The sequence below is a fragment of the Salmo salar genome, chromosome ssa09 (genome assembly GCF_905237065.1).
Source record: "Salmo salar chromosome ssa09, Ssal_v3.1, whole genome shotgun sequence".
NCBI lineage: Eukaryota > Metazoa > Chordata > Actinopteri > Salmoniformes > Salmonidae > Salmo > Salmo salar.
In genome coordinates, this window is record NC_059450.1 from 2,487,410 (window position 1) to 2,514,822 (window position 27,413).

The 27,413-nt window shown below is 40.7% G+C and overlaps 1 protein-coding gene across 1 annotated transcript; it reads right to left on the minus strand.

Moving 5' to 3' along the window:
* Positions 1–26,927, minus strand: ero1a (endoplasmic reticulum oxidoreductase 1 alpha). Its single transcript, XM_014210021.2, has 16 exons — positions 26,576–26,927; positions 10,688–10,807; positions 10,515–10,598; positions 10,187–10,231; positions 8,385–8,455; positions 6,651–6,724; positions 6,247–6,367; positions 5,992–6,038; positions 5,808–5,816; positions 5,676–5,702; positions 5,142–5,234; positions 4,182–4,428; positions 3,451–3,520; positions 3,227–3,313; positions 2,896–3,032; positions 1–2,720 (listed from the first exon to the last, which is right to left on the minus strand). The coding sequence occupies exons 1-16, from the start codon at positions 26,786–26,788 to the stop codon at positions 2,660–2,662; spliced, it is 1,506 nt and encodes a 501-aa protein (XP_014065496.2). The 5' UTR covers positions 26,789–26,927; the 3' UTR covers positions 1–2,659.
* Positions 26,928–27,413: the final 486 nt, after the last annotated feature.

Below are 27,413 nucleotides of genomic sequence, written 5' to 3' on the forward strand. Positions count from 1 at the left end.
TTTATGTAGATGATGTAGGACACGCCAATGTTTATTTTTTCACTCATAGAAAACATCCCATTACATTCAGTTGCCTTACAGCACATAGAAAAGCCCTGAGGAGTGTACACATTATATCAATGGTCAACGCGTTTTACATATGTAGTGTGCAAAATGTTTGAGGATAACGTAGTCAACCACTCGCCAATAAACCCATTGTGAAAAGGTACTGGAAGCAAAACGGTGCAACGTTTTTTTAAAAACCTAATACTCTAAGGGGGCTTTCACACCCAATTGGTTTGGAGCGGTTTTTCCCGATTCAATTCGTACTGTGGCGCGGTTCGCTGTAGGCGAGAACGCAGTCCAGACCAAAAACACGAAAATAACCAGAGTCGCGCAGTATTAATGGTTGTGTGACTGCGACCATTTGATGAAATCCACGCAGCATCATAACTTTGTATTTCTGAAACATTCGCTGAGTAGCAGCGCATTTATGAGCGCATCCGATGCAGATTCGTGGAGAGAGGGCTATACTATGGAACACCGTTTGGGTCTTTGCATGTCAAAAAAAGATACACGTCAAATAACACTATTTGACGTGTCAAATAAGCTTGTTGACCAATCAGGACCTGAATATAACTGCACGTCACATACATTTAACGCATTCATAATTTTTGTACGTAGTTATTACACATTGATTACTCTATCACTCATATGTCACAACGATTCATCGATACACATGCTATGATGCTGGTAAACTTGTCTCGCGCACCTACAGTGCTAGTCATAAAAAAAGCTAGCTAGCTCATGGATGCAAACAATGTTCTTCCCCAAAAACATAGCATAACGACAATCTGTTTCAGTAGCTATAGTTAGCTAGCTGTCATCTAAAATAACTCTAATTTATAAGACAGTTCTTATTTGATTAATGGTGGTCGGACCCATCTATGTGACGCTAGCCACAATAGTGGACTTTGCGGTTAGCCTTCAAAATAAGTGTCATTGACAGTGATGCAAATGAATACAAATAGTAGAATTATGACGTAATTGAATAGATCATGCTAAACGAGGTTGAAATGTTATATGCAAACAACAAAAGACAAATCTGTTTAATTCACACTGGATGTATTAGACTTTAGAATTGCATTAGGGGCATACTTATTTCACTGTACAGCATTTTATATATAACCTTTATTTAACTAGGCAAGTCAGTTAAGAACAAATTCTTATTTACAATGATGGCCTAGGAACAGTGGGTTAACTGCCTTGGTCAGGGGCAGAACGACAGATTTTTTACCATGGCAGCTTGGGGATTCGATCTAGCAACCATTCGGTTACTGGCCCAACGCTGTAACCACTAGCCTTACCTATGGATTGTGGATCAATGATATGGGATATCAGTCTACTCAGTGACACCCAGAGAACATTAGTGTCGTTGCTCTTATTGTGGGACTCTGGAAGAACTGTGAATCAACCTGTGTATTGAACACTATTCCAGAGGAAAAACAAGTCTGATAACTCTGAGGAGGACGTTGGGAAAAAATGTCTTGGGTATTGAGTAGACTGATACCCCATTTCATTGATCCCCAATCCTTAGGTAAAGCTGTACAGTGCAAAATGAATGTCAATACACACAATAGGCTGACTGGGAGGTGATTTCACACAGTCACAGTCCCACGATAAGAGCTACAACCCTAATATTTGCGTAAACTCTTCACAGTTGTGTTCTGTGGGTGTCACCAAGTAAACTGACACCCCATTTCGTTGCTTCACATTCCAACCTTGTTTGACATTATCTAGTCTAAATAAGGCAGGATTCCACCAATTGTAACCTTCTGCATCACTTTCAAAAAGGCAAACAGCAAATTCCAATATTGTGCCTAATCGTTATTGTGGCTAGCTTCATAACACATAACCCGGTACGGTCGAGCCCCATGAAGCTAGCTGGCTGCTTATAACGTTAGCTTTGGGCAAGAGGGTTTAGTAGCTGGCTAGCTATTTCTTTTCATGAACTGAAGAATACCAGAAGTTGCGGTCCAACACAACATTCTACAATTAAACTGTTATTTGACGTGTGACTTTAAAACCTTATTTGACGTGTATCTTTTTTGACACGCAAAGACGCAAACAGCGTTCCATACTATACCGGGGATATAAACTACTGAATATTGTCAATTCACGTAGCAGTTAGAGCAGGGATTGCGTTGTTTCCTCCCGTATGTTTTTGGAAGAAAAAAACTATATGAAGATTGGGATACACAGTGATGCTTCATGATAATCAGATTGATTAAACGTGAGCATTTTTGTCCAAAACAACTATGCCTTGAATGGACAGGTGGATTTGTTTAGGAATTTTAGTTCGTTTGACATTTGTGACCCGCATGTGAAACCAACCGGAACAAATTTTTAAAAACAATGTAACTGATTTCAACTGTAGATCAAAACTGTGAAAACACCCTTATTGGCAAGTAGCTCAAAGGGGATTGGCTACGGCCCATGTTCCTTTATTTGTTTAGTTAGATCCCTTGTAAGTCACTTGTCAGGACTTTCACTTGTGTCTTTCAGCAGCCCCAAACACCCCAGCTACATGCTGATGCTGTTGTATTTTGAATCATTTCTAAATCAGCCTGGTTATTCTTTTGTGGGTATGTGGCTCTCTGTAGGGACGTGTGGGTTCAGGCTACCGGACCTTAGACAGCAGTGATCGGAAGTTCTCCAACTCTCTGATGCTGGTTGAAATCCTGAAAAACAAAATGTAAACCTTTTATTTACACAGTGAAGTTCCTGTATGAAATGGGTTTGAGTAGAGTTAAGAGTGGTTGAAAGTTAAAAGAAGTGGGGGCCAGAGATTTCATGTTGATTTGAACTGGCATGTCTTTTCTAGTATATCTAGTTCTATGCCAGGAACTATTGTACCTTCCAAAGGCATTGAGGAGAGACACTATCTCTTGGCGACTGAGCTGGAAAGTGAGCCGGGCGCTGCTGGATTTGGGCAGAGCCTCGATCTGTCGCTCGGAAAACAAGATCTTCAGGGCTGTGCCTAACCCCTGAGTCTGCATGGAGTGAGAGTGCATACTTATAGCATTCATAACAACCTAAGTCACCTCAATCCCTCTACATTGGTCAAGGTGTCTACAATACAATAACAATATTACCTCACTAACTAAAATAGATCTTTGTATCACCACAAATGTCTGAGCAGTCAAATATCACACACAAAGAGTTAAGAGGACTCCTGTTCACTCGCCTGTAGTTTGCCCCAGAGCCTGCACTTAAAGCAGCCCACACAGTCCATGATCCTGGAGATGTTGCGGAAGGTCAGCCTGAAATCCTCCTGATGTCAATGAAAAGAAAGAGAAATTACAACAGAAAGAAAAGCACAGATAGTAGTTCAACAGACATGACTACATAACGTCCATAGAGTTCAATGTGTTCTAAGAGTAATATACTGTAGGCCTATAGCATACTGACCTTGAGATTGGCAGCTTCCTCCTTATTTCCAGCAAACAGAGACGTCTCGTCAAAGTGCAAAGGGAAAGACCTGAGGGGTGTTAGAGTTTTTCACTGCGATGATACAACACAAGCAGGTACCTTTTAGAGTACATCAGCTTTTATGTAATATGATTTTTGCTTATACATTATTTATGAAGCATATATGGAGTGCTTATGAAGACTGCATGAATAATACCCTATAGTACATTGATCATCAACTAGATTCAGCTGTGGGACGATTTTTTCTTGAGCAGATGTTCGGGGGGCCGGAAAATAATTTCTAGATTGCAAATTGACCGCAAGAAGCCAAACCGATATAATGTTTGACTAAAACAATTTCAAACCTTGCTTACATTTGTATATGATCATATGTCTATATTATGCGTGAGAAGACTTAGGAAGAGATTTCTTGAATGAAAATCACTTGAAACTGATTTCCTGTTGTTTTTACCGTCTTTTATGGCCAACAAAAGTTTTACAAAAATGTAAATTTTTTCTCAGAAAACTTGGGGGGCCAAATAAAACCACCCGTGGGCAAAATTCGGTCCACCAGATGGCAAACCCTGCTATAGTATGACTTTGTTTGTTTAACATGGTGTCAATATACTGTTAATTCATCTGGACTATGACCAAATACATATTTATACATTCTGCTTAGTGTTTTACATAATTGCATTGACCCAGTAATTCTTTGCCTGCAGTACACTCACTTGGCCACCTGGAGGAGCTCTAGGAGCACGCGTTTGTGTTGTCGGTCCTGGGTGGGTTGGCCAGTGTACAGCTGGAAGGAGGGGCGCTGGAGAAGAGGCAGGACTTTGGCCAGGGCACGCAGCTCGATCAGGTAGAGGAAGTAGAGGTTGCGCAGCCTCTTTGGGCCCTCGCCGTTGGTCAGCTGGGCATCGAAACGTTGTTGGAACTCAGAGACGTTGTGACCCCACTTCTTCTGGAACCAGTTGTCTGAGGAGGAAGGAGGTGAGACTTTGGCCCTGTCCAGAAACAACCACTTGCCCATACCCCCTGGACACTTGTAGAGATCTGAGAGGATTTGATTTAAATCAGTATAGTGCCACCTTGCCCTCAGATAGGCTTGCTTACATCTTGTCCAATCCTCTCAGATCTATCTGTCTAGGGGGGAGGGGGTTGGGGCTAGCAGATGTTTCTGTGCAGGTTCTTTGATACATCCCTCATCAATGGACATATTGTAATACATATTCCCATTTTATATTCCCATTGCAGATATAAAGAGGTGAAAAGTAAATATGCTATAGGCATAACAGTTAATCTAGTCAACATGCAACTCCATCGAACATCTTTGGGATGAATTGGAACACTGACTGCAAGCCAGGCCTAATCGCCCAACATCAGTGCCTGACCTCACTAATGCTCTTGTGGCTGAATGGAAGCAAGTCCCAGCAGCAATGTTCCAACATCTAGTGGAAAGTCTTCCCAGAAGAGTGGAGGCTGTTATAGCAGCAAAGGAGGGACCAACTCCATATTAATGCCCATGAGTTTGTAATAAGATGTTCGACGAGCAGGTGTCCACATTATTTTGGTCATGTAGTGTACCAACCAGCTTCCTCTTTGTGAGTGAGTGAGTGAGTGAGTGAGTGAGTGAGTGAGTGAGTGAGTGAGTGAGTGAGTGAGTGAGTGAGTGAGAGAGAGAGACTCACCATCTAGGAGGTACCGGGCACTCAGGTGTATGTTGATGCTAGAGTGGAGCCCAGAGACGAGCCTAAAGAAAGCCCTCTTTTCCACACACTGGCCTGGGAGGATATCGGGGATGATAGACAACTGAGGCTCATTGGTCAGTCAACCTAGCAGTCCTTTTCACACTATCATGTTGACTTCAACCGCACTGTGCTGGCTCCAATATTTTATTTTCTCATTGTCCTTTTCTAGCACGGTAACCAAGACAGCTCGGCACAGAACAATAGTGTGAAAGGGGTAAATATGTATCAGAACATTGTGCTTCATAATATTCATAGGACAATGAGTGGACGTCATTGATTTACATTTTAGTAATTGACAGACGCTCTTATCCAGAGCAATTAGCGTTAAGTGCCTTGATCAGCGGGCACATCGGCAGATTTGTCACCTTGTCAGCTCTGGGATTCGAACCTCTCTAACTGCTAGACTACCTGCCGCTCTCCTGACAACAGTTAAGAAGGGGTTTTGGTCAATGTTACAAGTGTTTCACTGCTTACCATCCAGCCAACTGTAAAATGTCTTCCCTGCAAAGACATGAGATTATTCATTTTATGGGATACTCATTGAGCTCAATGAACAAACATTCCATGGTCCAAAATAACTATAATTGTAAACAACATGATCCTTACCATCAGTTCCTGTAGGTGGAATGAAACAATAAAAGATCAATGAAAATCTTTGGTTGCAACTTGCAATACAAAATATATACTGTATATTCTTGACACTTAGATCAATTTTAACTTATTCTTTAAAGCTAATTATTGCATTTGAAGATTATGGAATTACTACAGTGGGTAAATCAGGTGGACTTACCACTGTAAGATACCATAGGATTTAGAGGTCGCTTCACAGTGTATGGTCTGAGGAAAATCATATTGTAGCCTACTGTTAACATCCAAAATCTAAATTGCAATGCCATTTCATTGTTTAAGTGGCAACTGATTCACATCCAAGGGAAGCATTTATGAACATTTATAAGCATTACAACTCATAAGCATGTATGACATGCATAAAGCATTTATAATGACTTATTCATGAAAGTTATTATAAAGTGTAACCAAGTCTTACTTGAAGCAGTTCTCCTCATAGATGCTGTTCCAGATTTGCCAGGCCTCTGGCCCCTTGTATCCAGTGAAGCGCTCTGGATTTAGCAGTAGATCCACATACTGGGAATCAGGAGACTCCTCATCTTAGAATAAACAGCGTATGAATGAACCTTCATAAAGAGGATGAGTCTGTTGCATCTGTTCTACCATACTGCAGCCTACTACAGGATACTGTAGCCTACAGCACAAGAGGATGCTAAGAGGATGGAAGATGTAACATCCCTCTTGAATGAAAGGCTGTTGCCTCAGGCACAAATAATGTTAAGTCTAGCTGTCCTTCACAGATATTTGGACAAGTTTAACATTCAAAATATTGAAATTCTACAAAATCCTTCACTGAGAAGAGAACATGGTTAGCTTACTTACCATCAATCACACAGAATCGCTCTGCCTCGTCATCATGCTTGTTCCATTCCAGGAGGGCCTGCCTGGTCTCCTTACTGCACAGAGAAACAACCACAAGGATGTCAAGCTATTGATCCAACACAAGGGATGAAGTAGTATCAGGCCCGGTCCTGGCCGTTCTGCCGCCCTAGGAGAGACAAAAAAAAATAGCTGCTTTCCGCAAAACTACAATAGTCCCAATAACCAAAATACGTATTTTCCAGATGTTGAAATCAGGTTCCTTTTCGGTTCTGAATGAAAGTTGAAAAGATGATTGGGTCAGATTTGGTCCAGAATCTACGCTCAAAAGATGTCGGTCTGTGCTTACTGGGGTGTAGCCTACAGCGTTGGCCTGCAATATAATTGTATGAATGCCCATCCATGTGGTAGGACTACCATTTGTAACAGGCAGTTGCATCGACATAATTAGTCCTGATTACTGTGACTAATCACAATGACTATTTAAGCTCTGAATATCAGCTACCCAACTCTATCAGGAGTTATCCTGAGCCTATTTGCATTGAGAATCAATGTGTTTACACAGCGGGAAATTCAGAAGTATATTATTTTTGCTCGTCAAAAATGTACAGATACAAACTTGAAACCCACTGGTCATGACAATTTGCACACAGGATGAAACTCCTGGACAGCAGTTGTAAGTAGCCTGATTGTCCATTCCATATTGTCAATTTTACTTTGACCTGGTTTTAAAATATGTTGATTGTTAACATGTCAGCGCATTATGCTTTTTTTTGGTTGTATTTTACCCACTTTTCACCCCAATTTTGTAATATCCAATTGCAATCCAATTACGATCTTGTCTCATAGCTGCAACTCCCTAACGGTCTCGGGAGAGACGCAGGGCGAGTCATGCGTCCTCCGAAACATGACCCGCCAAACAGAGTTTCTTAACACCCGCCGGCTTAACCAGGAAGCCAGCTGCACCAATGTGCCTGAGGAAACACCGTTCAAATGATGACCGGAAGTCAGCCTGCAGGCGCCTGGCCCCCCACAAGGAGCTGCTAGAGCGCGATAAGGCAAGTAAAACCCCCTGGCCAAACCCTCCCCCAACCCGGACAACTCTGAGCCAATTGTGTGCTGCCCTACGGGACTTCCGGTCACGGCCGGTTGTGACACATCCTGGGATCGAACCCGGGTCTGTATTGATGCCTCACAGCACTGCGATGCAGTGCCTTAGACCGCTGCACCACTTGTAAGGCCCAGCGCATTTTTTATTATTGGTCGCTATTTGAACGGAGAAACCTGCATGATGTAAAAAGTGTCAGTTTAATTACATTATCATACATTTTATCTCCAGTCTGTAGGCTACAGAAAATACCACATAGGATAGATTATATCTGCTACATGTTTTATGTTCGATTATGTTTTTGATGAAACGTTGGTAGAGTGCCGCAGCGATTAGTCTGTCCAACAGCACCCTGGAGTGGCACGCTGGGAATGGACAAGCAAAATATTTTGTGCCTTTGACAAAGTTGGCACTGTTTATCACAGAGCGGCATCAGTGCTCACCTAGAAAGCCCATATGCTTTTTGAGAGAAATTGTCATTGTTTTTGGGAAGAATTATGTGAGATTTTATTTGTTGTTGGAGGTGCGTCTTGGTCAGTTTAGCTCATAAAATGCCACCCTCGTCAATCTGCCGCCATAGGCGGCTGCCTAATTGCTACATCAGACTCTTCATAGAACTCGTACCTTACCTGAGGGAGCTGTCCACTGCTCCAAGCGTCTCAGCCTTCTCACACTCCTGGTTGTTTGCTTCAGCTGAGTACTGCACGCATACACAGAGACACAGACACATACAAACGTAGTTCAACTGTTTTAGCACATTTACAGTTGAAGTCAGAAGTTAACATACACCTTATCCAAATACATTTAAACTCAGTTTTTCACAATTCCTGACTTTTAATCCTAGTAAAAAATCCCTGTCTTAGGTCAATTAGGATCACCACTTTATTTTAAGAATGTGAAATGTCAGAATAATAAGAGAGAAAGATTTATTTCAGCATTTATTTCTTTCATCACATTCCCAGTGGGTCAGAAGTTTACATACACTCAATTAGTATTTGGTAACATTGCCTTTAAAGTGTTTAACTTGGGTCAAACGTTTTGGGTAGCCTTCCACAATAAGAATTTTGGCCCATTCCTCCTGACAGAGCTGGTGTAACTGAGTCAGGTTTGTAGGCCTCCTTGCTCACACACACTTTTTCAGTTCTGCCCACACATTTTCTATAGGATTGAGGTCAGGACTTTGTGATGGCCACTCCAATACCTTGACTTTGTTGTCCTTAAGCCATTTTGCCACAACTTTGGAAGTATGCTTGGGGTCATTGTCCATTTGGAAGACCCATTTGCGACCAAGCTTTAACTTCCTGACTGATGTCTTGAGATGTTGCTTCAATATATCCACATAATTTTGCTTCCTCATGATGCCATCTATTTTGTGAAGTGCACCAGTCCCTCCTGCAGCAAACCATCCCCACAACATGATGCTGCCACCCCTATGCTTCACGGTTGGGATGGTGTTCTTCAGCTTGCAAGCGTCCCCCTTTTTCCTCCAAACAGTTCTATTTTTGTTTCATCAGACCAGAGGACATTTCTCCAAAAAGTACGATCTTTGTCCCCATGTGCAGTTGCAAACCGTAGTCTGGCTTTTTTATGGCGGTCTTGGAGCAGTGGCTTCTTCCTTGCTGAGCGGCCTTTCAGGTTATGTCGATATAGGACTCGTTTTACTGTGGATATAGATACTTTGTACCCGTTTCCTCCAGCATCTTCACAAGGTAATTTGCTGTTGTTCTGGGATTGATTTGCACTTTTCGCACCAAAGTATGTTCATCTCTAGGAGACAGAACGCGTCTCCTTCCTGAGCGGTAGGGTGGCTGCGTGGTCCCATGGTGTTTATACTTGCGTACTATTGTTTGTACAGATGAACGTGGTACCTTCAGGCGTTAGGAAATTGCTCCCAAGGATGAACCAGACATGTGGAGGTCTACAATTTTTATTTCTGAGGTCTTGGCTGATTTCTTTTGATTTTCTCATGATGTCAAGCAAAGAGGCACTGAGTTTGAAGGTAGGCCTTGAAATACATCCACAGGTACACCTCCAATTGACTCAAATGATGTCAATTAGCCTATCAGAAGCTTCTAAAGCCATGACATAATTTTCTGGAATTTTCCAAGCTGTTTAATGGCACAGTCAACTTAGTGTATGTAAACTTCTGACCCACAGGAATTGTGATATAGTGAAATAATCTGTCTGTAAACAATTGTTGGAAAAATTACTTGTGTCATGCACAAAGTAGATGTCCTAACCAACTTGCCAAAACTATAGTTTGTTAACAAAAAATTTGTGGAGTGGTTGAAAAATGAGTTTTAATGATTCTAACCTAAGTGTATGTAAACTTCCGACTTCAACTGTAAATGGCCTAAGTGCACTACAGTAGCTATATGATATGACCCTAATTTAAAATAATTCCCCTTCATAAAGTTCTTAATCATATTACCTTATTGTGATGGCCATTTGTTTTGATTCCCTCTGGGACCTCATTCTGTTGGACATGAGTACAATCTTAAAAGGTCCCCTATGTAGCTTTATGGGCGACCCGACCAAATGCACATATATATATATATATATATATATATATATATATATATATATATATATATATATATATATATATATAATAAATGTGAGTTATAGAGCCGTCATTCTCATTGAAAGCAAGTCTAATAAGCAGTAGATCCGTTCTATTGCTATTGCTATGCACTCAACTTATATGAATCCTTATTTGATCAGTGACAGAGGTAGGCCAACGTTAGAAAGATACTCACTGGTGTACATGGTATCACTGCACAGTTCTTTTGCCCACAGAGGCCATTGTCTGTCCAGAATGGACATAGCTTATTCAGGTTCACCTAAAGAACGTCATAGAGATTTAGAGATTTTATCATGATATACTGTAGTTGGGACACATGAAATGACAGGTGTGAGAAGTCTGACTTGCCTTATAAAACCTGAAATAGTCGGACTCAAGCAGCTTCTGAAGTTTGGGGAAGAGTCGCTCATTGTTGAAGGCATCAATTGTCTCCACATCACAAGCGCAGTCATCCAAGCTACCGGTCACCTGTGGTAACAAAAGAAAGTGTACTTCATAAACTGTACGCCTACTTCAACTGTAGGGCCTATAATTCATAGACTACTGCCAGTCCATGATGTAAACATGATAGTTGTAAACCAGGGATGAACAAACTTTGATCGGAACTTATGAGGGGCCGCAGTGGCTCGCTGGTCTGCATACCCATACATTCTGTCAGAGCTGTTCCCATCCTTTTGGGGGCCCTATGTGAAATTTTGTTAGGGGGGAGGCTCCCACCTTGCGAGAAAAATATTTTAGAGGCCCCCCTCTTGACAGCGGATACATTCTTTGGGGCCATGGGGTGTATAGAAAATATTGTACTTTTAAAACAAGTTTGCTACAATACTATACATTTTGCCAGAGAAGATTTAGCAATTTTCTAACTAATTTCATGCAATTCTACTCATTTTGTCATGGGGCGCAGATAAAATGTTTCTGTTTTAAAGCTAATTTCTGAAATTTTACACATTTTGCCATAGGGTGGAGAGAAATGTTTGCATTTTTATATATCTGAGCGAGAGTGACTAACAAAAGCAATGGGGGCCCTCCTAGTCAGTAATTCGATCATGATTACTACAAGTTTAGATAGCTGGCTAGACTAATTTATCAAATCTAAAAACATTTTGCCTGACATGGGGTAATTGAGTGACTAACCTAGCAAGAGGAAAAACTGCTGATGCACAACCACATTTTAAAAAATTGCACCTTGTGTATTCTACAATTTCAAAGGAAAATTCTACCCCAAAATGATATTTTGGCATTTGTTTCATTAGTCCATTGTTGACATAGTCCGGAAATGTTTAGCTTATCAGCAATAAAGTTTTCAAGATATTTAAGTTTCAAAATACAGAAATCATCATCTTATTCTGTATTTTGCAAAATGCAACATCATATGATGCAATATTGTTTTTTGGGTGGAGTTTTCCTTTAACTCTTGATTGATCAGTTGCCCATCCCAGTCAAACAAATGTGACCCGATTCGGGAAAATAGGCGTATGTCACAAGTCATGACTTCACAGGAGAGCCATTTCAAAGTAAAAAATATTGTTTTATCAAAATGTGTTTTTTGGCAGAAATGCCTTCTTGAACATGTGAACTTTCATGTTCCTTAATAACAAACTTTTATGCCATCTGTAAATACGAATAAAGTTGTTTCAATTACGAGCCTTGTTGGTTTAGCCAAAGAAAAAGTCAGGAACCTTCCTGTTAGCCATGATTGGCTGAGATAATGAGTGGGCTGGACATGCCGAGAGATGAGTTTCAGATTGTTCTGCGATGTAGCATCTTGTGTCTATAAAATGAGCTGCTCGTTATGTGTAGATAATCTTTTCTACTGCAGTTTTTTCTAAAGATATAATGTTAGCCATGGAGAACTGCAAATATGTTGCTACTGCTCTCAATTACATTGCGGCCCTGAATTTATCAGGCGCTATCGACAAAGGTCAGTTGGATAAAGTTGTGATGAACTACTTTTTGGAGGACGATCATGCCATGCTGACTCTCTCTGACTCAGAAAATGAATCAGACAATGAGGAAATCCCTGATTTAGGTCAAAACATTTTAATTGAAGAAGACATTGTAGAGAGTCTTCTGATGACGGTGATGGGGAAGAAACGGCGATCAACAGTGCTGTTGTTGTCACGGAAGAAGTTGACCGAGTTTTGAAATCAGTGGAACACAACGGGCCAAACAAGCAGTGCAAACTAAATGAAAATGACACAGGACGTCTTATTTAATGAAAGGGGTTGCAGTCTGCTGTGAAGCTTTCATCCATGTATACGGGTACGAATCTAGCTACAATTTCAGATAGTATACGTTTCTAATTTTGTCAGAATGTTGTTTTCATGGCGAGTTAACTTTTTGAGGAAAGGGGGGCAGTATTGAGTAGCTTGGATGAAAAACATGCCCAAAGTAAAATGCCTCCTACTCAGACACAAAAGCTAGAATATGCATATAATTAGTAGATTTGGATAGAAAACACTGAGGTTTCTAAAACAGTTTGAATAATGTCTGTGAGTATAACAGAACTCATATGGCAGGCAAAAACCTGAGAAAAATCCAACCAGGAAGTGGGAAATCTGAGGTTTGTAGTTTTTCAAGTGATTCCCTATCTAATACACAGTGTTGGTGGGGTCATTTTGCACTTCCTAAGGCTTCCACTACATGTCAACAGTCTTTAGAACCTTGTTTCAGGCTTCTACTGTGAATGGGAAGAGAATAAGAGCTGATTCAGTCATGTGTCTGGAAAATTGGCACGAGCTCAAACATGCGCGCGGCCGTGAGAGCGAGCTGCCTTTCCTTTCAATTCTAAAGACAATGGAAATGTCCGGTTGGAATATTATTGCAGATTTATGATAAAAACATCCTAAAGATTGATTCTATACATCGTTTGACATGTTTCTACGAACTGTAATGGAACTATTTTGACTTTTCGTTTGGACTAAACTCACGCGCTTAATGAATTTGGAGTGCTGGACTAAACGCGTGAACAAAATGGAGGTATTTGGACATAAATATGAACTTTATCGAACAAAACGAACATTTATAGTGGAACTGGGATTCCTGGGAGTGCATTCTGATGAAGATCATCAAAGGTAAGTGAATATTTATAATGTTATTTGTGACTTCTGTTGACTCCAAAATGGCGGGTATCTGTATGGCTTGTTTTGATATCTGAGCGCTGTACTCAGATTATTGCAAAGTTTGCTTCTGCCGAAAAGCTTTTTTGAAATCTGACACAGTTGCATTAAGGAGAAGTTTATCTATAATTCTGTGCATAACACTTGTTTTTTTTGTCAAAGTTTATGATGAGTATTTCTGTAAATTGATGTGCTCATTCACCGGAAGTTTTGGAGGCAAAACATTTCTGAACATTACACGTAAAATGTTTTTTTTTTTATATAAATATGAACTTTATCGAGCAAAACATACATGTATTGTGTAACATGAAGTCCTATGAGTGCAATCTGATGAAGATCATCAAAGGTTAGTGATTCATTTTAGCTGTATTTCTGGTTTTTGTGATGCCTCTCCTTGCTTGGAAAATGGCTGTGTCGTTTTTCTTTTCTAGGCGTTGTCCTAACATAATCTAATGCTATGCTTTCGCCGTAAAGCCTCTTTGAAATCGGACAATGTGGTTGGCTTAACGAGAAGATTATCTTTAAAATGATGTATAATACTTGTATGTGTGAGAAATTTGAATTATGAGATTTTTGTTGTTTTGAATTTGGCGCCCTGCTATTTCACTGGCTGTTGGCGAGGTGGGACGCTACTGTCCCATATGTCCTAGAGAGGTTTTAAGGCTTGCTGTTAGCTAGCCAGCTGGAGTTCGATAGCTGGCTTGCTAGCTAACATTGAACCTAATTTATTTGGTTAACCATGACAATCGGTTTGTATTGCTAGTAACGTTACTCTATGGATTGGGATTATAGTTCATTTTTTAGCTAGCTAACGTGACATGTCAAAACAAAAAGACCAAGTTAAAGCTTGCTGTTAGCTAGCTAACGTCAGCTGAGGTTAGATGGCTAGCTAACATTAATTTACGTATATTAAGTGTGTAATGTTAGTGATGTTTTCTCAGAATGCCATTTCACATTACTTGTTATAGCCTAATGTTAGCTAGCTAACGTTAACATTGAACCTAATTTATTTGGCTAACTTTAGCTATGACAATCGGTTTGTATTGCTAGTAACATTACTTTATGGATTGGGATTATAGTTCATTTTTTTAGCTGCCACAGCTAATGTTACATGTCTAAAAAAAGATCCCAAGTTAAAGCTTGCTGTGAGCTAGCTAACGTTAGATGGCTGGCTTGCTAGCTAACATTCATTTATGTGTATGTAACATTAGTGATGTTATCTCAGAATGCCATTTCGCATCTATTGTATAATAATGCAAAAATACTTGTATCTGGAATTTGTCTTTCAACATCAGTAGAACACGCCTGACTCTCCTCCAGCAGTCATACAAGGAGAATGGTCTAATGCCTCCCATCAAAAAGAGAGCTGGCCCAAGCAAGCAAAGCAACTACATGCACCATTTCTTCACCAACTATGGAGTTGGGGAAACAAGTCTGGACCTGAATTGTGATAATTGCAGTGGCCAAAACAAGAACAGGTTTGTGCTCGGATATTGAGCCTGGCGGATCATGCACAAACTCCACCAGTCTGGACTTTGACTTCCTGATCACAGGCCATACCAAGTTTGCCCCCGACTAGTGCTTCGGCCTCATCAAGCAGCACGTCGTCTGAGATTGCTGGTGTTGTGAAGGGCAGCACTGTGACAGGGGTCAACATCCCACAGCTGGCTGGACTGGAGGATGCTACGGTGCTGGTGGAAAGCTATGACTTGTTACACGTGGTCTTACAGACGGTATAACACCTGACTCCGTACTTCAGGCCGCTGCCACAGTTTAAGCAGTACCAGCAATTCAGGTCAAAATCATTTTCATTGCATGAGGTTATTGTTCTTATCTAAACATGGGAGGTGAATTGATGTTGTAATGTCAGCTTCGATGCGCTGCAGCCTGGTGTTATCGCCAAGAAGCGTTCAGAACTGTCAGGACCAGGTTTCAGCTGCTGCGCAATGCTGATATCCTTCCTCCCATAGATGGTCTACCTGTACAAGCACCACCTGGACTGGACACAGCTAGACAAACTTATCTTTTTGAGAAGATGAGGGAGTTTTGCGACGAAGAGGCTATGGACATCACATACCCTGCACCAAAGTCAAGGGCAGGACAGAAACAGGCTCTCCGAATATAGATTCCCTTGTTCATGCGTGGTTCAAACGGACCAGTCATCAGCACTATCTGCAGTGCCTCTATTCAAATGACTCTCCCCTAACTGTAACGGTTGTTGCAAGGAGAGGACCAAGGTGCAGCATGGTACGTGTTCATGATGTTTATTATTTCTGAACACTGAATCAAAAACAAAGTGGAACAAAAACGCAACAGCTCTGTCAGGTGAACACACAAGACAGAAAACAACTACCCACAAAAACCCTGTGGGAAAAAGGCTACCTAAGTATGGCTCCCAATCAGAGACAACGATAGACAGCTGTCCCTGATTGAGAGCCATACCCGGCCAAAACAAAGAAATACACAAAACATAGAAAACGGAACATAGAACGCCCACCCTAGTCACACCCTGGCCTAACCAAAATAGAGAACAAAACCCTCTCTATGGCCAGGGCGTGACACTAACACACACACGCCATACGTTGCTGATACTATTTATATGTATTTATTATCCTGCTGCTCAGCCATTTTACCCCTGATTGTATGCATATAACTAAACTCAGCAAAAAAATTAATCTCCCTTTTTCAGGACCCTGTCTTTCAAAGATAATTTTTTAAAATCCAAATAACTTCACAGATCTTCATTGTAAACGGTTTAAAAACACTGTTTCCCATGCTTGTTCAATGAACCATAAACAATTAATGAACATGCACCTGTGGAACAGTTGTTAAGACACTAACAACTTACAGACGGTAGGCAATTCATGTCACAGTTATGAAAACTTAGGACACTAAAGAAGCCTTTCTACTGACTCTGAAAAACACCAAAAGAAAGATGCCCAGGGTCCCTGCTCATCTGCGTGAACGTACCTTAGGGATGCTGCAAGGAGGCAAGAGTACTGCAGATGTGGCCAGGGCAATAAATTGCAATGTCCGTACTGTGAGATGCCTAAGACAGCGCTACAGGGAGACAGGACGGACAGCTGATCATCCTCGCAGTGGCAGACCACGTGTAACAACACCTGCACAGGATCGGTACATCCGAACATCACACATGCGGGACAGGTACAGGATGGCAACAACAACTGCCCGAGTTACACCAGGAACGCACAATCCCTCCATCAGTGCTCAGACTGTCCGCAATAGGCTGAGACAGGCTGGACTGAGGGCTTGTAGGCCTGCTATAAGGCATGTCCTCACCAGACATCACCGGCAACAATGCCGCCTATGGGCACAAACCCACCGTTGCTGGACCAGACAGGACTGGCTCTTCACTGACGAGTCACGGTTTTGTCTCACCAGGGGTGATGGTCGGATTTGCGTTTATCGTCGAAGGAATGAGCGTTACACCGAGGCCTGTACTCTGGAGCGGGATCGATTTGGATGTGGTGGATCCTTCATGGTCTGGGGCGGTGTGTCACAGCATCATCGGACTGAGCTTGTTCTCATTGCAGGCAATCTCAACACTGTGCGATACAGGGAAGACATCCTTCTCCCGCATGTGGTAACCTTCCTGCAGGCTCATCCTGACATGACCCTCCAGCATGTCAATGCCACCAGCCATACTGCTCGTTCTGTGTGTGATTTCCTGCAAGACAGGAATGTTAGTGTTCTGCCATGGCCAGCGAAGAGCCCGTATCTCAATCCCATTGAGCACATCTGGGACCTGTTGGATCGGAGAGTGAGGGCTAGGGCCATTCCCCCCAGAAATGTCCGGGAACTTGCAGGTGCCTTGGTGGAAGAGTGGGGTAACATCTCACAACAAGAACTGGCAAATCTGGTGCAGTCCATGAGGAGGAGATGCACTTCAGAACTCAATGCAGCTGGTGGCCACAACAGATACTGACTGTTAGTTTTGATTTTGACTCCCCCTTTGTTCAGGGACACATTATTCAATTTCTGTTAGTCGCCATCTGTTGAACTTGTTCAGTTTATGTCTCAGTTGTTGAATCTTATGTTCATTCAAATATTTACACATGTTAAGTTTGCTGAAAATAAACGCAGTTGACAGTGAGAGGACGTTTCTTTTTTTGCTGAGTTTACCTTGTCTATCACTGATATCCTTATTGATGTTGTTCTTGTACATACTGTATATTATTTTAACACTATCTATTTCTGATTTTGCTACTATGCCAGAAACCATTTGGCTGTACCGTTTACACCTTCTGTAGAGACCCATCCACTTAGCAATATATTGATATATAAAATGAATATTGATGTGTGGTCGTAACATGATTTTGTGACATACCACAACAATATAATGTGACTATCAAGTATCCACCACATAAATATATGGCGCATGCATCTGTTTATGTACTGTACATGTGCACCTCACTCAGGTTTCAACTCAGGTTGCATGGCCTTAACTTTCAGCATGTATGAAATACTATGTGATAAGTGTGTGTGTAACAGTATATAAAGTATGCTAATGTACTGGTGTGAAGGCATTTGGGCAGTGGTCAAAAGTACTTCAGTAGTACTTTACAGTATTTTTACGGGGTATCTGTACATCATTTTACTATTTATATTTTTGGAAACTTTTACTTCACCGACTGTTTGTTCCCACACTTGGGACTCTGACTCTCTATTGGTTACACATACTGTTGGCCTCCCATCCTATTCTAACCACCTCTCGCCAGCTTTGTATTCATGTTACCTGATGAAATTGCTGTACAATATGATCTTGTTGCCATCTTTTGCACATTCAGATGTCATAAATCAACACTGCAGAGCTATACCTGTACTATTCCATGCCTTGATTGTATTACTGTTGATGATATCTGGAAATGTGCATGTACACCCTGGCCCATCTACTGTTGCTAGCCCCAATTCTGACATCTGCTTCAGTGATTTCTGCTCTCGTAAAAGTCTGGATTTTTTGCACATTAAACACTAGAAGCTTATTACCTAAAATGGATCAATTGTAAGTGTGGGTTCACAGCTCCAATCCAGATGTGTTGGTCATTACTGAGATGTGGTTAAGAAAGAGTGTTTTAAATACTGATGGTAACCTTTCTGGTTATAACCTTTATTCAGCAAGACAGATCTTCCAAAGGTGGGGGAGTGGCAATCTTTAGTGCTCGGTTGTCTCCACCAAGTCTGTCCCCAAACAATTTGATTAGCTGGTTTTAAGCATTAAACTTTCAAAATAGCTCTTTGTTGACTGTTGCTGGGTGCTATCATCCTCCATCAGCACCGGCCTGTACCCTAAGCACTCTCTTGGCCTCTTACACTAAGTCTGAATTTGTCCTGCTAGGTGACCTAAACTGGGACGTGCTTAAACCTCCTGACCAAGTGCGAAAGCAATGGGAATCCTTAAATCTTTCTCAGATTATCACCAAGCCCACAAGATATGACTCCCAACACCCAGAAAAGGCTACTCTCCTCGATGTTATCCTCACAAATAATCCTGATAGGTATCAATCTGGTGTTTTCTGTAATGACCTTAGTGATCACAGTTTTACAGCCTGTGTTCGTAATGGCTGATCAGTGAAACGACCTGTCCTGATTTGTCATAGACGCTTAATAAAAAACTTTAATGAGCAAGCCTTCCTTCCTGAACTGGCCTCTGTAAATTGGTATAGAATCAGCTTGATCCCCTCTGTCGAAGACGCTTGGACTTTCTTTTTTGATATTTTCAGTGGTATTGTTAACAAACATGCCCCGTAAAGAAAATGAGAATTAAAAACAGGTTCAGCCCCTGGTTCGACCGTGATCTTGCAGAGTTACTCCACCTCAAGAATTGCATTTGGCAAAAGGCTTGGCACACGTATACTAGAGGTCGACCGATTAATCGGAATGGCCGATTAATTAGGGCTGATTTCAAGTTTTCAGAACAATCGGTATTTTTGGACACCGATTATGGCCGATTACATCGCACTCCACGAGGAGACTGCGTGGCAGGCTGACTAACTGTTTCACGAGGGCAGCAAGAAGCCAAGGTAAGTTGCTAGCTAGCATTAAACTTCTCTTATAAAAAAACGATCAATCTTAACATAATCACTAGTTAACTACACATGGTTGATGATATTACTAGTTTATCTAGCTTGTCCTGCGTTGCATATAATCGATGCGGTGCCTGTTAATTTATCATTGAATCACAGCCTACTTCGCCAAACGGGTGATTTAACAAGCGCATTCGCGAAAAAAGCACTGTCGTTGCACCAATGTGTACCTAACCATAAACATCAACGCCTTTCTTAAAATCAATACACAAGTATATATTTTTAAACCTGTATATTTAGTTAATATTGCCTGCTAACATGAATTTTTAAACCTGTATATTTAGTTAATATTGCCTGCTAACATGAATTTCTTTTAACTAGGGAAATTGTGTCACTCTCTTGCGTTCTGTGCAACAGAGTCAGGGTATATGCAGCAGTTTGGGCCGCCTGGCTCGTTGCGAACTGTGTGAAGACCATTTCTTCCTAACAAAAACAGCCAACTTCGCCAAACCGGGGATGATTTAACAAAAGCACATTTGCGAAAAAAGCAAAATCGTTGCACGAATGCACCTAAACATCAATGCCTTTCTTAAAATCAATACACAGAAGTATCTTTTTTTAAACCTGCATATTTAGTTAAAAGAAATTCATGTTAGCAGGCAATATTAACTAGGCAAATTGTGTCACTTCTCTTGCGTTCATTGCATGCAGAGTCAGGGTATATGCAACAGTTTGGGCCGCCTGGCTCGTTGCGAACTAATTTGCCAGAATTTTACATAATTATGACATAACATTGAAGGTTGTGCAATGTAACAGCAATATTTAGACTTATGTATGCCACCCGTTAGATAAAATATGGAATGGTTCCGTATTTTACTGAAAGAATATACGTTTTGTTTTTCGAAATGTTAGTTTCCGGATTTTACCATATTAATGACCTAAGGATCGTATTTCTGTGTGTTATTATATTATAATTAAGTATATGATTTGATAGCGCAGTCTGACTGAGCGGTGGTAGGCAGCAGCAGGCTCGTAAGCATTCATTCAAACAGCACTTTCCTGCGTTTGCCAGCAGCTCTTCGCAATGCTTCAAGCATTGCACTGTTTGACTTCAAGCCTATCAACTCCCGAGATTAGGCTGGCAATACTAAAGTACCTATTAGAACATCCAATAGTCAAAAGGTATATGAAATACAAATGGTATAGAGAGAAATAGCCCTATAATAACTACAACCTAAAACTTCTTACCTGGGAATATTGAAGACTCATGTTAAAAGGAACCACCAGCTTTCATATGTTCTCATGTTCTGAGCAAGGAACTTAAATGTTAGCTTTTTTACATGGCATATATTGCACTTTTACTTTCTTCTCCAACACTTTGTTTTTGCATTATTTAAACCAAATTGAACGTTTCATTATATATTTGAGACTAAATTGATTTTATTGATGTATTATACAGTATTAAGTTAAAATAAAAGTGTTCATTGTTCATTCAGTATTGTTTTGTCATTATTACAAATATATATAAATAAGTCGGCAGATTAATCAGTATCGGCTTTATTTGGTCCTCCATAAACGGTATCGGCGTTGAAAAATCATAATCGGTCGACCTCTAATGTATACTCAAACTGACTGGCTATCGTTCTGGCAAATGAGAAATTAGTGCACTCAGGCTATCCAGAAGGCCAAAGTTAGTTACTTTAACCTGTTGAGGACAGATGTTACGCTAGCGGAACCCCGTTCCGCCTGCGGAACCCCTAGCCAACAGCCAATGGCATCGCACGGCGCGAAATACAAAACCAACTAAAATACCACAATTCAATTTTCTCAAACAATCAACTATTTTACACCATTTTAAAGATAAGACTCTTGTTAATCTAACCACATTGTCCGATTTCAAAAAGGCTTTACAGCGAAAGCAAAACAGATTATGTTAGGAGAGTACATGGACACAAATAATCACACAGCCATTTTCCAAGCAAGCATACAGTGAAGGAAAAAAGTATTTGATCCCCTGCTGATTTTGTATGTTTTCCCACTTACAAAGAAATGATCAGTCTATAATTTTAATGGTAGGTTTATTTGAACAGTGAGAGACAGAATAACAACAACAAAAATCCAGAAAATGCATGTCAAAAATGATTTCCATTTTAATGAGGGAAATAAGTATTTGACCCCTCTGCAAAACATGACTTAGTACTTGGTGGCAAAACCCTTGTTGGCAATCACAGAGGTCAGACGTTTCTTGTAGTTGGCCACCAGGTTTGCACACATCTCAGGAGGGATTTTGTCCCACTCCTCTTTGCAGATCTTCTCCAAGTCATTAAGGTTTCGAAGCTGACCTTTGACAACTCAAACCTTCAGCTCCCTCCACAGATTTTCTATGGGATTAAGGTCTGGAGACTGGCTAGGCCACTCCAGGACCTTAATGTGCTTCTTCTTGAGCTACTCCTTTGTTGCCTTGGCCGTGTGTTTTGGGTCATTGTCATGCTGGAATACCCATCCACGACCCATTTTCAATGCCCTGGCTGAGGGAAGGAGGTTCTCACCCAAGATTTGACAGTACATGGCCCCGTCAAATGATGCGGTGAAGTTGTCCTGTCCCCTTAGCAGAAAAACACCCCCAAAGCATAATGTTTCCAACTCCATGTTTGACGGTGGAGATGGTGTTCTTGGGGTCATAGGCAGCATTCCTCCTCCTCCAAACATGGCGAGTTAAGTTGATGCCAAAGAGCTCCATTTTGGTCTCATCTAACCACAACACTTTCCCCAGTTGTCCTCAGTCATTCAGATGTTCATTGGCAAACTTCAGTCGGGCATGTATATGTATTCTTGAGCAGGGGGACCTTGCGGGCGCTGCAGGATTTCAGTCCTTCACAGCGTAGTGTGTTACCAATAGTTTTCTTGGTGACAATGGTCCCAGCTGCCTTGAGATCATTGACAAGATCCTCCCGTGTAGTTCTGGGCTGATTCCTCACCGTTCTCATGATCATTGCAACCCCACGAGGTGAGATCTTGCATGGAGCCCCAGGCCAAGGGATATTGACAGTTCTTTTATGTTTCTTCCATTTGCGAATAATCACACCAAATGTTGTCACCTTCTCACCAAGCTGCTTGGCGATGGTCTTGTAGCCCATTCCAGCCTTGTGTAGGTCTACAATCTTGTCCCTGACATTCTTGGAGAGCTCTTTGGTCTTGGCCATGGTGGAGAGTTTGGAATCTGATTGATTGATTGCTTCTGTGGACATGTGTCTTTTTTACAGGTAACATGCTGCGGTTAGGAGCACTCCCTTTAAGAGTGTGTTCCTAATCTCAGCTCGTTACCTGTATAAAAGACACCTGGGAGCCAGAAATCTTTCTGATTGAGAGGGGGTCAAATACTTATTTCCCTCATTAAAATGCAAATCAATTTCTAACATTTTTGACATGCGTTTTTCTGGATATTTTTGTTGTTATTCTGTCTCTCACTGTTCAAATAAACCTACAATTAAAATTATAGACTGATCCTTTCTTTATCAGTGGGCAAACGTACAAAATCAGCAGGGAATCAAATACTTTTTTCCCCCACTGTATATGTCACAAAAACCCAAACCACAGCTAAATGCAGCACTAACCTTTGATGATCTTCATCAGATGACACTCCTAGGACATTGTTATACAATACATGCATGTTTCTTTCAATCAAGTTCATATTTATATCAAAAAACAGCTTTTTACCTTAGCATGTGATGTTCAGAACTAGCATACCCACCGAAAACTTCCGGTGAATTTACTAAATTACTCATGATAAACGTTCACAAAATACAGAACAATAATTTTAAGAATTATAGATACAGAACTCCTTTATGCAATCGCTATGTCTGATTTTAAAATAGCTTTTCGGCGAAAGCACATTTTGCAATATTCTGAGTACATAGCTTGGCCATCACGGCTAGCTATTTTGACATCCGCCAACTTCGGGGTCACCTAAACTCAGAATTACTATTAGAAAAATTGGATTACCTTTGCTGTTCTTCGTCAGAATGCACTCCAAGGACTTCTACTTCAACAACAAATGTTGTTTTGGTTCCAAATAATCCATAGTTATATCCAAATACCTCCGTTTTGTTCGTGCGTACAGGTCACTATCTGAAAGGTAACGCGCGAGCGCATTTCGTGACAAAAAATGTCAAAATATTCCATTACCGTACTTAGAAGCATGTCAAACGCTGTTTAAAATAGATTTTTATGCTATTTTTCTCGTAAAATAGCGATAATATTCCAACCGGGCAACGTTGTATTCATTCAAAGAGAGAAAGAAAAACATGGCGAGTTCTCGTGACCGCGCATCTCCAGTCTCACTGTCCCCAGGCTGACCACTTACAAACTCTGCTCCTATACTTTGCCCAGAGACAGCAGACACCCCATTCCACTTTCTGGCGGCTTTAGAGAGCCAATGGAAGCCTTAGAAAGTGTCACGTAACAGCACAGCTGCTGTAATTTCGATAGAGATGTAACAGAAGGACAACAAATTGTCAGACAGGTCACTTCCTGCATGGAATCTTCTCAGGTTTTGGCCTGCCATATGAGTTCTGTTATACTCACAGACACCATTCAAACAGTTTTAGAAACTTTAGAGTATTTTCTATCCAAATCTACTAATTATATGCATATTCTAGTTTCTGGGCAGGAGTAGTAACCAGATTAAATCTGGTACGTTTTTTTATCCGGCCGTGAAAATACTGCCCCCTATCCATAACAAGTTAAGAACAAATTATTATTTACAATGACCATTTCTTGGCCTTCTACAGTCTCTTTATTGAAAACTGAGGATCTCTGCTGTAACGTGACACTTCCTACGGCTCCCATAGGCTCTCAGAAGGCGGCAGAACGGGGAATGATGACTTTGCAGGCCATGGCTGAAAAACAGTAGCGCATTTGGATAGTGGTCGATCTAAGAACAATGAGACTGGGGGCGCGTGCACAAGCCGACACCATGTTTTTATTTTTTCGTCTTTGAACGAAAACAGGGTTTCCCGGTCGGAATATTATCGCTTTTTTACGAGAAAAATCGCATAAAAATTGATTTTAAACAGTGTTTGACATGCTTCGAAGTACGGTAATGGAATATTTTGAATTTTTTTGTCACGAAATGCGCCGGGCGCGTCACCCTTCGGATAGTGTCTTGAACGCACAACAAAACGCAGCTATTTGGATATAACTATGGATTATTTGGAACCAAACCAACATTTGTTATTGAAGTAGAAGTCCTGGGAGTGCATTCTGACGAAGAACAGCAAAGGTAATTACATTTTTCTTATAGTAAATCTGAGTTTGGTGAGGGCTAAACTTGGTGGGTGTCAAAATAGCTAGCCCGTGATGGCGAGCTATCTACTCAGAATATTGCAAAATGTGCTTTCACTGAAAAGCTATTTTAAAATCGGACATAGCGATTGCATAAAGGAGTTTTGTATCTATAATTCTTAAAATAATTGTTATGTTTTTTGTCAACGTTTATCGTGAGTAATTTAGTAAATTCACCGGAAGTTTTCGGTGGTTATGCTAGTTCTGAACGTCACATGCTAATGTAAAAAGCTGTTTTTTGATATAAATATGAACTTGATTGAACAAAACATGCATGTATTGTATAACATAATGTCCTAGGAGTGTCATCTGATGAAGATCATCAAAGGTTAGTGCTGCATTTAGCTGTGGTTTTGTTTTTTTGTGACATATGCTAGCTTGAAAAATGGGTGTCTGATTATTTCTGGCTGGGTACTCTGCTGACATAATCTAATGTTTTGCTTTCGCTGTAAAGCCTTTTTGAAATCGGACAGTGTGGTTAGATAAAGGAGAGTCTTGTCTTTAAAATGGTGTAAAATAGTCATATGTTTGAAAAATGGAAGTTTTCGGATTTTCGAGGACTTTGTATTTCGCGCCACGCCCATCATTGGATATTGGAGCAGGTGTTCCGCTAGCGGAACGTCTAGATGTAAGAGGTTTTAACTGACTTGCCTAGTTAAATAATGGTTAAATAAATTAAATAAAAATACTGTACTATTTACACCATACATTTTCCCTGACACCCAAAAGTACTCGTTACATTTTTACAGGAAAATTTGCCAATTCACACACTTATCAAGAGAACATCCCTACTGTATCTGATCTGGCAAACTCACTAAACACAAATGCTTCGTTTGTAAATTATGTCTGAGTGTTGGAGTGTGCCCCTGGCTATCCGTCAATAATATATCAAAAAAGAAAATTGTGCAGTCTGGTTCAATATAAGGAATTTCAAATGATTTATACTTTTACTCAAGTATGACAATTTAGTACTTTTTCCATCACTGGATGTGGCTGGTGGTTATAGCATTACTTTCACATGACCCATCAATTTAGACAAGTGTGTCTGGGTAAGTGTCATCTAATATTTATAAAATATTTTTATCTGGACACTCTGTTAACCTGGAATATTTACTTATTATAGGCTACTTCCACTTTTAGTCTTCACTACACTACTCAATGTTGGCTTAAGAGGTTGGTTTAAGAGGGTGTGAACAATGCTGAATGGGTGTAGACAAAGGATTGGTCTCAAGTAGGTACCAAAACATTCAAAGGCCCTTTTCTCAAAAGTTTATAAGTGAGTATATAAGTGTATCAACTTTCAAAGCATAATTACTTTCCCATTGTTTCAACAAAAAAAAAAATGCTGTGTATGATATACCATTTTGTAGCTCTGAGTCTACTTTTATCCAATGTAAACAAACCAATTTCAAATGTTGCTACATAAGACCGAATCCAGGTGAGTCACATTTTTAAGTTATACATTGTTTACAGCGACTCTGAACAACAACCTAATGGAGGCATATAACCTATTTTAGGTTATTATATAGTAAGACAGTAGTTGTACCAGCTCATTTATAAGTTATATTCCTCAAGAATCAATGGGTAGGCTAGAAATTGAAAATCAGAAAATATCCCAGAATGTGTTCTAAAAGTTTCGGAGGCATTCGTCATAGTGCAACAAATAACAAACCAATAGAAATGTCTAGCAGACAGCAGCAAAATATTGGTAGCCGAAGAGCATTGATTACCTGGCAGAAACACCCGTGGGCGGCAGAGCTCGAGCTTGACACCTGGAGGTAATACATCGAAAGAACACCCAGAAAAACATACCGCTTCATTTCGTTGCAAATATAGTTGTAATTCAACACCTGTAAAAGTTTTAAAAGTGATTGAAGCCAAACGTTGCCGTTAATTCGGAGGACTGCTCCAGTCACACCGAGGTACGGGTATGTATGATTCATCCCATGCTCATGAGCAGAGATGTTTTATATAATGACGAGAAGCTCATGTCTCCGCCCTAACAATGGGAGTCATTGTCCCAATGGCTGAAAGGCACACTACAAGCTTAGGTCCAAAAATAAGCCCATTAGAATCGCATTGGGTTGATTTTGGACAGATTTTTGGCTAGAATGAAATGTCTTGCTTCGCCTCTTCCGCTCTGTTATGAGCAATTGACAGCGTTTGGTAGACGCTTTTAGCATTGGTTGTCCGTGGACGTTTTAATATTCACTGCATGCAATGGAAAAGGCTCACCTGAACATATATTCAGCAATCTCAGTTTATCTGACATTGTTTAAACTATTGTGGACCAAATGGTCACGTAATTCACGTAGTCGAGTGAGGCAACCGGAAGCGTGCTTGCCTCACTCGACTACGTGAATTACGTGACCATTTGTGTAGGCGTTATATGTTCCGTAATATTCAACTGACAAGGCAATATAGTGATTATTGGAATAATCAAACTGCTAGGGGGGGGAGAGTGGACTACTGTACGTAGAAATATCAGCGCAAACGTCTTTGAAAGATGGTTGTGGAGAAACAATGTGAGTTACAGCGCTAACTGATATGGAAGGTTGAGTGGGTACG